Source organism: Monodon monoceros, unplaced genomic scaffold (assembly GCF_005190385.1).
Source record: "Monodon monoceros isolate NGI ecotype Baffin Bay Population unplaced genomic scaffold, NGI_Narwhal_1 Super_Scaffold_16, whole genome shotgun sequence".
Taxonomy (NCBI): Eukaryota; Metazoa; Chordata; class Mammalia; order Artiodactyla; family Monodontidae; genus Monodon; species Monodon monoceros.
Genome location: NW_021703772.1, coordinates 30264460 through 30276649, shown reverse-complemented (window position 1 = coordinate 30276649; position 12190 = coordinate 30264460). Strand labels below are relative to the sequence as shown.

Genomic DNA, 12190 nt, shown 5'->3' with positions numbered 1-12190 from the left:
CATAATGCTGTTTTCTTTCTCTCGGCGTTGTGTCCACATTTCCACGGGGAAGTGTGAATAGAAGTAGTTACAGTAGCATTTCGAGAAACCTTCATGTACCTGGACTTTTTTTGGAAAGTTGGGGGAATCCAATTTATTTACCTGAAAAATTTCTTTGAAGAATGTCTTTCCTCTTCTTCTGATAGTTACAAGTTAGGAGCGCAGGGGAAACTACATCCTCACCCAGAGAGGAGAGGAGTATGTTTGGGACACAACAAAGGATCCGAGTAGTAAACGCAGGGAGTGTTTGGGGTTTTATTCAGCCGGGGCTGACCGTGTGTGTCGCCGCCACACACTGCTGCCTGTGCGAACGCATGGCTGAGCTGCCGCCTGGCTCCCTACTCCAAACACCGTACGCCACCCAACTCCTCTTGTAACGCCATTGCGCGTGGCATGGTGTTGGGTTCTACGTGTGTGGCGCGGGAGTCGGGGAATCGGGGGAGAACAAGAATTTCCTCCGTTTCCCGCGGAGTCTTCCTCGGGCGGGGGCCAGGCGGCCAAAGGCAGCGCGCCCTGGAGGTGCCCGGGGGCTCTCCTTCTCCAGGGCATTACGCACGGGCGGCCCGGCGCAGCCAGGCGCGGAGGTGCCCAGGGTGGGAGAGTGGTGGCCGGGTGGGAGCTGCCTTAACTTTGATCCGGCCGCGGCCGAGGGGGAAACCGCCACCGCCCCGCCCGAGCCGGGTGCCGCCGCGCTCTGCTCTTCGCCGCGCGTCTCCGCGGCTGCCTCTTTAATCAGGAACACAGAAGGGGCGGGCCCTGAGCCGGCGCGTAATCGGATAGCTCTGCCGCGGCTCTGACATCCACCCGCTGCTCGGCCTGAAAAGGCAGGGGGGAGACGGAGGGGAAGCAGAGAACGCGAGCGAGGCAGCAGCCCGCAGCCCGCCCCCAGCACATCCTCAGACGCGCAGACTCTCGGCAAGGCGCTAGGCGAGGTGGAGGTGAGGGCGGGCGCGAGCGAACTCGGAGAGGGGCTCGCTCGCTCCCAGGCGATCCCAGCCGGCGCCGCCGCCGCCGCAGCAGCAGCCGCCGCAGCAGCAGCTTCCTTCCTCAGACACCCCTCTTGAGGCTGGCCAGGCGGGTGTAGCCTTTGGGGGAGGCTCCCGCTAGAGGAACCCGGTGAGGGCAAGAGCTGGGCGGCCGCCTCCCGCTCGGGCCGTCGGGTGGTCGGTGCCTCCACCAGCGTGTCGGTCCCGAGTGCCGGGGGATGTGTGTCAGTTTACGCCTCTGAGATCACACAGCTGCCTGGGGGCCGTGTGATGCCCAAGGCCAGTCTTGGCTTTTATTTTTATTATATTTTCCTCTTTTTTTTACGCTTGGCTTACGGGAAATACTCGTGATGTTGTAGGATAAAGGAAATGATACTTTGAGGAACTGGAGAGGGCATAGATGCGTTTTGTTTTTAAGAGAGGAAACCCGTCCTCTCTTCCCGGCTTGCTCCCTCTTTGCTGATTTGAAGAGCTACCCTCCTCCTGGTGAGGTGGGGATCCAGCAAGGATAAAGGTGAAGACGGGCCGCCAGGACCCAGGAGGGAAACACTGACCAGTAGAAACCTTTGCAGAGGACACTGTAAGGAAGAACATAAGAGAGAGAAAAATACAAAGACTTGTAATTAAACAAGAAATCTACAAAAACAGCTCTGGAGAAAGCTTCCTTCTCCAAAATGGATATGTTTCCTCTCACCTGGATTTTCTTAGCTCTCTACTTTTCAGGACATGAAGTGAGAGGCCAACCAGGTAAGCCCCTGAAAGTTGTTGTTTTTTGTTTTTTCTATTCATTTCAATATGCCTTTACCTTTAAAAGCAACTGCTAATGCATGGGGCCACACGCAATGGCAAAGAAGGAAGATCTCTCAATACTGAATAATTTAGAGAGAGATCCCAGCCGGCCCTCCCTACACCACCACCGCTGCTAAAACCCAACTTTTCTCTCCCGCTAGGAGTGTGTGAGTGTGTGTGTGTGTTTTGAAACATAGACAGAATTTGGCGGTGTTCAGATGTCACATATGGACTGAATCAAAGGTTTAAAAATACTACAAAGCTTTTGCATTACAGTGTTGGGGAATTTTTTCCCCCTGTCTTGAAGCAGAACACATCTCCCTTGAGTTTCTTCAACCTAGCCAGTGAAATATAAATCATTTGCGTTCCCTCCCCTTAGCTACATTGAGCAATGTTAACTGAAGGGCTTGGGAACTACAAGAGGCTAGTTTGGGTTTTCCAGTGCTGTAGATTGTTTGCAGAATGTGTGTATGAGTCTCAGCATCACTGGGCTTAGGCTGATGGAGCAAGCGGTCTTGTGGCTGAGCTAGGGGCTTGGGGCTGGGTGCTTCTGCCAACCAAGCGTTTGGTCATTCAGCTCTCTTTCCTGCTGTATTTTCTGGGGAAGAAAATCATGTGTTCTTTTAAAAATTATTATTAGATAACACAAACTATGTGGCCCTCAAAGGTCTCTCATTCTTGTGAAGTGGTCAGAAACTTTTGAGTGGAATTTGTTCTCAACCACTGCCAAAAAGGGTGCGTGGACAGACTGCAGAGATAAGTACTGCAAGGCCCAGAACAGTGTGGGGCCAGTATTTGTGAGCTAGGGGCACACTCTCTGACAAGGGCTGGTTCCAGGGAATCCAGTGGGGCATGTTCTTGCTTCCGCATACCACTCTCCCGGGTGAGCCTCTCTCCCCTCTGACAACAGTGTCGCAGTCTGACAAAACTCTTAAAAGCTGCTACAGGTGATTGAGAGTGGGGAAACCATCCCGGGAGGAAATGGGGAAAAGAAAGAGAGGAGAAAAAGCCTTCCTGAAGTGCCCTTACCCGCAGACACTTCGAAGTCTGCCACTGCAGCGATAGCACTAACCCCTTGCAGCCTCCCGGGCCCTCCCCCATCACAGCGGGCTAGTGGGAGCCCGCTGTGGGGCCCCGGGACTCTGATTCTCACTCCCCAGCACTGGCACGCACCCCACTCGAAGCTTGGGTGTTTATTTGAGGGGGAGAAAGATTCGCGAATGCCCTTGTTATCCAAATCCACACGTTTGCTGCGTCTTCTCTGCCATAACTGGTCTTCAAAGCAGTTGAAAATCGTATCAAAGAGATGGGTGCAGGTCCCACTTGGGGAGATTTCCTGTGGCTCCCCATTCCCTGTTGCCTTAATTCTAAGTTCCCAGCTTGAAGCGAAATTAAATTACCTCCCACAGACCTGAAAGCTGCATAAATTATGTATGTTTGTGTGATTCGCTGTGTGTATATATGTGTGTGTGTGTGCGTGTGTGTGCCCGCGTGCGCGCGCGGTGAGGATGCCCACGGTACATTATGTATTCAGGCACGGACTCTGGTAGGCCCCGGCGCGCGAGCGCGCGCACACTGGCGCGCACACACACACACACACACACACACAACTTCAGGTTCCGTGTGCTCTGAGGGGCGGGAGGGGTAGTAAAGACTCGGGGGCCATCTCCTACCCCAGATGTTCTGACATCTGTCCCCGAGCACTGCGCGGAGTGTGTACGTGTGTGTGCGACGTCCGCTCAAACCCACTCCCGCTCTGCCACCTGCCTTCCGCGCTCTCTGCAGAGCCCCCTCCCACCCCAGCCCCGGGCCGCGCTGCGTCACTTGTAGAGAAGCCCAGAGGCGCGGAGCACAGGGCTGGTCGCCCTCTGTGAGGCCTCAGGCAGCCTCGGACCCAGGGTGGGACCTCCTGATGGGACGCGGAGCTGGGACCCGCCCGGGGTGGGTATTCTCACCCGAAAAGGCGATCGCAAGCCGCGGGCCGTTCCGGCTTTTCGTCGGAGCAGCGGACTGGCACCGGGGGAGCCGGCAGCGGGTGGCAAAGGGCGAGGCCCAGCTAGACCTCTGACTCACCCGGTGCGCGCCGGCCGGGAGGGGGCCGTGCCGGGGAGCAAGTGAGCAAATAACCCCGTGGCCAAGGCGGGCAGCCTCTTGCACTGGCGGGCGGCTGGGAGGCCCAGTGGGCGTCGCGCACCAGGCTCCCGCTGTCCTTGCCACGCCGGCCGCCTTGCCAGCTCGCAGCGCCGCCGCCCGCCTGTCTCCCTCCTGCCCCGGCTCGGGGGCTCGGGGACTCGGGGCCGCTCGGAGGGCCCTGCCCGGAGCGCCCCTTCCTGCCTCGCGCACTCCACTTTGCGCTGCATTACCCCTGCTGGCCCCAGAGAGCCGACTTTGAGGGGCTGGGGGCCCGAGCGCTGGACGAGCTGGGTGGCGGGAAGACTGGGTGGGATTCGGAGCGGAGGTTGGAGGCGCAAAGGAGGCAGCTTGAGCCGCGGGAATGAGAGCAACTTGCGCGGCTTCTAGTAGCGCTGCGCGCCGGGCGCCCGCGGGTGCGCGCGAACAGGTGAAGAGCACGCGGCGCGCGGGCATTCCACGTGGTGGGGACGTGGTGCCCCCCCCCTACCCCGCGCTGTCTCTAACGCCGCATCGATTTGTTTGGGCTACGCAGCAGAAACAGAGCCGAGCGATCCATAAACATTCTATTAGGCAAAAATATTGCCAGCGAAAGCAAAACCGAAGCTCAAGCCTGGGCTAAGTGGGCCGCCTCCAGCTCCTGCAGCCTTGTCCCCTCCCCCTCCTGACTAAGGACACCTCCAGGGAGAAGCTTGCGGCATTTCCTCAACGCTGCCCATTGCCAGAAAGTTAAGTCGCCGCTGCGGTTCTCCGCCTGGGAGAAACCTCTGCAGTCGCCGGCGAGTTCCGCCTCCCCTCCCCCGCCATCTCGCTCTTTGCTTTTCCGCTAGGGAAAAAGAAATATTCACGGCCAGTGCTTCATTTTCACTGATTGATTTCTCTTTAATATCAACAGAAGTTAATGGAGGCGGGGCGAGCTGTGATTAAACGGCTGCCCCCAGCCTTCGCCTCGGGCTAGCGCACCTCCGTTTTTCCCACCAGGTCCCCGGCGCCCGGCGGCTGGGTGGGGGGGCATCCACAAAGCTAATGTCCAGGGGCTGGCGGGGGTGGTGGGGTGGAATGAACCGCTCGCCCCTCCGGGAACCTCTGCGGTATGGGGGTGGGAATCAGCTTTCCGGGCCAAGCTTAGGGGATCTGGCTCAACCGTGTCACCGCTTCTGCGGCTCCGGTTGAATTTCTCTGGAATGGGAGGAGATCGGCGCTCTGGTTTACTGGCGTGTGCTCACCACTCGCCTCCCTCCCACCACCTCCCTTCCTTTCGGTTTCAGACGGAGAGGAGAGCCCCCTGGCGCTAGCCATTCCCCGGTCAGCGCCTGGCCGCGAAACTCCCCTTTGCTGGACTTAATCTCGTGGTCAGCGGGGGACGGGGTTTTGCTCAGGAAATCATCAGGCCCTGACAATGGGTTTCTTCAGATAGTGGCAACTCCCAGCCCTAACGTTTCCGCACCTCCGGGACACACTGCTTGGGGCCAAAAGAGCCCGGACCCTGTAACCAAAAACCGCCCCTCCCTTACACCCGCCTCCGCCCGCCCCTTGCCTGGAGAGCTTTGATCTGTGCTTGAGTTTTAACACCATTGCCACGGACACTGGCAAACGCAGTCAATTCAACCTTCCGTCTGGACTGGATGATCAGATAAGAGGTGTAAATTAGCTGTGGGAGACAGGTCTGGTTCAAACAAATGCTGAAAGAGAAGCAACGGCAGTCTAGGCTCCGGATAAGAGTTTGAAGAGGGTTCCCTTTTTAGCCTGTCTCCACGAATGGCGGGATGGCTGTAGGCAGGCATAAAAATTTGCAAGCAGATCTATAAACTCCTGGATTCGGCACAGACAGCCTGCTCTAGGCTCTGGGGACTGGTCCCGTGCCCGCATTCAGTGGGTACCCCGTCAACTTTATCCCATAAGCAGCCACTGGAGGTAGTGAAGCTTGCGCCGGTTGCCAACAGAGCACACAGTGCAAAACAGTGGAAAGAGAAGAGCTCCCCATGAGGGCTCCAGGGCAAGCTCCTTCTTGTCCAAGTTGTGCCTGGTAGAATTGTGTATGCCCAGGCAGCACCGCAGGTCTGGACTTTTCATGTCATGCCGTGGAGCCCTCAGATTAAGCCACAGAGCACCCAACTGGCAAAATGAAATGTTGGAAGGCTGCAGTGACTGAGAACCCCAGGCTATCCAGGCAGGACTCCTGCTGTCTACTAAATGGCTCTCATCTCCTGCTGTTGAATGTATAGTTCATATTCTGCACCCAAAAGGTCAGTTCCTATCTTCACAGTGTAGTCGAGTCTAGGGGTCGAAATGCCAGTTCATATGCAATGAGGCATGAAAGCAAATAACAGTTGGGGAGAGGCCCCCGGGGATCAGTGGGGAGAGACACCATAGACTGGATGGTTCTGAGGACCCTGTCTGGTGTTTTTCATTTGACTCAACTACTTACTGAAGGAGCTGACTTTGGGTGACCCAAGTGTGAGACAGTTCTGAGTTGACAGAATTCAGAGCCAGGTTCATCGGTAAAGAGTTTTCAGAATATATTCCCCCAAAGTCCAGTTTGGGAAGACTTTAGGAGCAGAAGCATATCTTTTTAATTTCTTGCACTGATGAGAAAAGACTTGAAAAGTGACATCTGGGCAGTAGTTTGTAGTATCATTAACATATTTGAGGTATTTTATCATCTGACCATCATTTGCCACTGGGTAAGCTGTGAGGCACCCTCTTTGAGTGTCAGGTTTGTGTTTGATCCCTGGAAGTTTGTCTTTGTATGGTTCCTTCCAGGTAAGCCATTCACTTTTTTTTTTTTTTTTTAATTAACCCGTTCCTGGTATTGCGGAAGTTTGTCCTAGAGAACCTACAGCCTTTTCCAAAGCTTTATCTGCTTCGATGAGAAATGGCTGAAGGCTTAATGGTCTCATTACCTAACAGGATTCAGTGGGGTTGGATTCCAGGACACAGTGGCCTTGTAGCATGGCTGGCCCGCCAGGAGAAAGCATCTTCTAAAGGTTTAGGAAGCTGTCAAGTTTAGATAAGGCTGAGCTCTGATCCTAGGGGACCTTGGTTGTATTAATAAGGAGAAATTAATTTTTAACCACTGGGAACATTGCCAAATTATGTGACCTTTGGCAGACCAGCTGTGCGGTAAAAATAAATCCCCCATCTTTGAAAATGCTGCTCCTCTCAAGTAGAACAATACCAACGTGGCATTTAGGATGGGGAAGAATGGGGTTGAGGAGACAGGAGAGAAATGGCAGCTGCGGAGAAAAAAACCCTCTGATGTTGTGACACAGTTTCAGACTTGAGCCATCTAGTCACACCCCTACCACACCCTCCCCCAGACACACACCCTGGTTTCCAGGACCCAGGAAAGAGGGCCAGGATGACAAGCACCTGAGGTGCCGGGAGTGGAAACTGTGTTAAGTGCTTCCAGCTCACTCACACCCCAGCCTCAAACACATCTCTCATTGTTCACACACAGATTCCTGGCACGGGGGAGAAAAAGGAGTTTTCAAACAGGCAAAACATTTTTCTTGCCCTAAATGCCACTAAATAAGTTTGTCACTGAAATGTTTTGGGGAGACCTTCATCGGACTTCCCAGCTTCTGAAGCATTGGAGCCAGACCACCTGGATTAAAATCCAGCTCAGCCACTTGACAGCTCGGTGATCCAGAATCCTTAATCTCTCTGTACTTCAGTGCCGTCATCTGTAAAATGTATTTGATAATAATAGCTGATTTCTAGGGCTGTTGGGCTATGTCAGATTACAGAGAGTACTAAACTGTCTATTCGGAAGTCACTTAATCTTCAAAACAGCTTCAGTGGGGTTAACAGTATCTGGTGATCATAGAAAGATAGAAAGGACACTAACACCCATGTGGTAAGTTGATGTTACTTTTATGAGTTTTTTTAAAAATAAATAGATAATTTACGCATTCTCAGCTCTTACCCCACTAAACCTTTGTCTGGTTTTATAAGCGTCAGATGATCTCTCGGCACACTGTTCTTCAGAGACGGATGTTCTCTGCTGGATTCTCATCTTAGATTTACGTTTGTTCTTTGCATTTTTTTTTCTCACCTGGGTTTTCTACTTTCAGTGTTCTCGCCTCTACTGATTTTTTAAATCTCTCTCTTTCCCTTCCCTCCTCTTCCATCCTTCATCGCTGAAAGTGTGCCCAGCAGGGAGTGCTGCGTGGAAGGGGCTCCCTGAATGTGTAATAACTTCTACTCTGGCATTAAGGCCCCTCAGCAGCTGAACTCAAAAAAGTCGTCATAAAGACAAAATAGCTTTTACCCAGCAAGATTCTTAATAATCCCATTTCTCTCTGGGTCTTCATAAAGGAGTCATGATCTAATCCAGAAAGAAAAGGGAGGAGGCTGGGAATAACAAAAGGAAGGCGTGCAGTGGGTAGGGCTGCTGGCCAGCTGAATGCACACAGCCAGTGATACCCTGCTCACCGCCTCTCGAGATCCCGTGATAGCCAGGGATCCAGGTTCTGGCCAATCTTTCAGTGAAGAAGATAAAGGGAATTGCAAATTACTGGACCAAGCGGCGATAATAATTGTTTTGATAAAGGGGAAAAATAAAACAGATGTGCCTAAAAGGCATATTGGGGGCCAGGGGAAGGGAGCCGGGGAGGGATGGGTAGAGAACTAAACTGACACCCAGCAAGAGTCTAGTGATGAAGCAGTAGTTTGAATCTTCTTGGCACTACTGAAAAATATCTAGAGCTTGCCTTTGGGAGGGTAGGGGGATGGAGCGAGGGGGCAAGAAAACCCTCAGATAAATTAATTTTACCATTATTAGAATTAAAATGTAATATCTTTTGAACTTCATCATTATTATCTGAGGTTATTGTGTCCTATGAGATATAGTTCACACTAGCTCTACCTTGATCTATGACTAGGTATTATTATCCCAGACAAGTCCTCTAAACTCTCGGTTCCCCAATTAAAAAACGTTTGCATTTACTAGGAGCTGTGGGTCGGGAAGGAAGGGTAGTAGCTGGATAAGCAGAACAATTTGTGACGAGGCTTTCTTAGAATTTGTGATACCTATGGATACTTTTGGTGTTACGCCAGTCAGTTATTAATTCATCAAGCCTCATTGAGTCTGACTTTTGGGAAAGACTCTGGATTTGATGCTGTGTGGTTTGCCAAAGATGAACAGGTGGTCCAGCAGCATGGATAAGGCTCTCTCACACCGTAGAAGATGCTAAAGAGCTTCAGCCTCAGAGGTTGGGAAAGGTCACTCGTGGTGTGGGGAGATCAGGGAGGGCAGAGGTGCCGTGTGAGCCTGGATTGAGAGGATAGATGATTTAGAGCTGGGAAAGGCATACCAGGGGAAGGGGAAATGGGAGCAGAGAAGGGAACTTCTTGTCTGGGGAACACTCAGAAACTGCAGTTTAGATGGTGTGGAGGCAAATAATTGCAAATCAGGTTGGATATAGTAGCTTGTGCCAAATGCAAGGCCCAAATTGCTGGGCCAGGGGGTTTGGATTTCATTTACTAACCAATGGGGAGCCATGAAAGTTTCAACAGAAGCCTTTAGTTAATCAAAATAAATGAAAAAAATTATATTACCTTTTGGAGAGGCCCTAAAATTCTTCTTCTTCTATTTCCTTCCCCAAATGTCTGTTGAAAGGGTCAGAAATTGTAATCCCAGATCTCTTATTATTGGCATCAAAATTGCATTTGCAATGAGGGCTGGGAAAGAGTGGACATAAATATAAACTAATGATATTATATTGGCTGCCCTATTGGAATTGTGTTTGCTTATGATATAAGATGACAAATAACGAGGTTACCACAGGTGGCATGATTTGAGGTCAGGGAAGGTAATCGCCTCAAACTACATTTTAACGATTAAATGAAGGTTCATTTTTCGCATCCAGACTGAGGGGAAGAGACTTCCCAAAGGCCCTATTTCCAGACCCAACTTCCAGTTCTCTCCTTGGTGAATTCATCGGAGGTGTTTCAGAAGAGGAAGTTTGCCTCGTTCCTCACTTCTTTTTCCATGCTCATCTGCTGGCTTCCTGTCCCCCTCTCTGATTCCCTCCATCCTGCCCTCCCAGACGCTTCTTTTATTCAGATTTTGAACCTTATCATTGCAGAAGTTCACAGGGATTTGCATTTGCTGCGCCTTCAGGAGTGGATCACTCACTGCCACCCAGCCCCATAAATTGAATAGATTGCATCCCTTCCCAGTTGCCTTAGGAAGTGGTCAAACAGCCACATTCCTGGGCTGATGGATTGGCTCATTTCTTCCCAGCTTAAGCCAAGATACAGATTTTATGAGACTGTCTTGTGACAGGCTGAAGTCGCTTTGAATAAAACAAAATCCAGCCTCAGCCCACAGAAATCACTCTTTAAAAGCAGCTTATCCAAGGTTAGTGAGCAAAATTTGGTTCAAACCCTGAGCACAGGACTTAGATGATTTGAGTGAGAGATTGGAAGAAACTCTTTTTTTCTGTGTTTCTTTTCATGCATCACTGTTGTTGAGATGCTCACACACAGAACTGTGTATCCCTAATATTTATAAATTTATAAACAGCCACAGCCTCAGTTAAGAAAAGAAACCCAGGTCAGTAGAGCTAATGTGATTGAAAGAGACATTTGAACTCTCCATAATGCAGGACAGATACTTTCACCTGAAGAATCTTGGAGTTTTGTTTCAGGCTTACTAAGCAAATGAAACAGAAATTAACACCTTGCATAAATATCTTATTGTCTAGGAGGGTAGAGAATCTTTTAAATTTCGGGTTCATCTATGGGTTACAGAATTTTTACCGCCTCCTCATTATACAGGCTTTGAATTTTAGAACTGCAACTGACCTTTAGAACTACTCCCCTCAGTTTATAGATGAGAAAACAAAGGCTCAGAGTTGTTTACTAACTTACCCAAGGTCACACATCTTGTCAGTGGGGAGACCATACTTGAATACAAGGCTTCTTACTAGTTAAGTGGCAAGACTTCTCTTTTGAAATCATAGAAAGAGCTTCTTCTTTTCCTTGCTACCAATAATTAAATAAAAACAATGCTGTGGAAATAGGAACAGGATGGGATTGTGTTGTGAACAAAGGATAAATTATAAAGTAAATAAAGCGTATTATTTTCTGGGGAAATGAGACTGCTTTTCTCCACCAAGTGCCCTCAGGTATATATATGAAATTGATGTCTTCTAATCCTTCTACTCTTTCTCTTTTCTTTGGCATTTTAAAGTAACAAGGGAACTGAGATTTAGTGGGTTTCAAACCCAGTTCCAGGAAGTCCTGATGTTCTTACAGAGAAGCCCCATCAGAGAGGAGGGGAGGGACTTCATGGTGGGGATACTGCACTGATTCTGGTCACCCTCTGTCCCCACACCCAAGAAGAGCTCCACTTTTAGCTGCTTTGTCCATTGGAGTTCTGGATAGAGTTCTGATCAAGGAAAACACAAACACTTCTAAAAATAACTTTGAAAACTACACACTTAATTCAATCCTCTCAATGAATTACAGTTTAGGAAGCTGAGACACAGGAAGGTCACAGGGAGTTGAGAGTCCAAGTGCTGCATCCCCTCTTCTTGCTAATGTCAGCCCCCCTCCCCTCCTAGTAATCTGGTCCCCTTACCCCAGACCCACCTTTGACATCACCTGACTCTCCAATCCCCTATCCAGCCAGCCTAAGTTTTCTGTTTTTGCCAAGGACTTTTACTTTCAGTTCAGCTAAAATGAGTGATCTGATTCTTCTACTGTGGGACAGCCCACAGCCTGTTGCCTGGTGTCACCTGGTGTCTCTGGCCATCACAAAGTAAGCCATTGTAATCTGATTATTTTCAAGTCCTGGCCATCCAGTGTTTCTTTAAAACAACTCCAGCTGAATTTCCTTAGGAGGCAGACCAGATTTTTAAAGAAGATCTGTTACTCCTTCTTAGTAAGTACTTCCTAAATATCATATATTACGAAGGAACCAGTGCTTCGTCTTAAATTGGGTTCTATGGGAGGGTGAGTTCCTTCTGAAACTGGCCTTAGAATTGTAAGTGGATGGGTCCTGAATCCCTTTACCTGATCCTGGGCCAGGTTACCCCTAGGCAGCATCAGATGGTGCCTAGCTCACCAGCAAACAAGGGCATGTGAGAAAAACAAACAAAAAAAGAGAAAGATATGAAGGTCAGAAATAATCTGACCTTTTATATGTCAAATTAAAACACCTAAGTAGTCATTATGGGGGAAAAAATCAAACTTTGTGACTTTAGAACTTAGCATCCCCTTGATTTCAAATTATG

At 50.2% G+C, this 12190-nt stretch overlaps 1 protein-coding gene across 6 annotated transcripts in view; it reads left to right on the top strand.

Annotated features, from left to right (window-relative positions):
- The first annotated feature begins 863 nt into the window (after positions 1–863).
- NRP2 (neuropilin 2) overlaps positions 864–12190 on the top strand; it is a 114715-nt gene continuing 103388 nt past the window's right edge. For all 6 annotated transcript variants that reach the window (XM_029225007.1, XM_029225005.1, XM_029225003.1 and 3 more), the window contains exon 1: positions 864–1772. Coding sequence is in view for 5 of the 6 variants with exons in the window: in XM_029225005.1 (XP_029080838.1) it covers positions 1700–1772 (73 nt within the window). In the remaining variant the exon portion in view is untranslated. The remainder of the gene's footprint in view (positions 1773–12190) is intronic.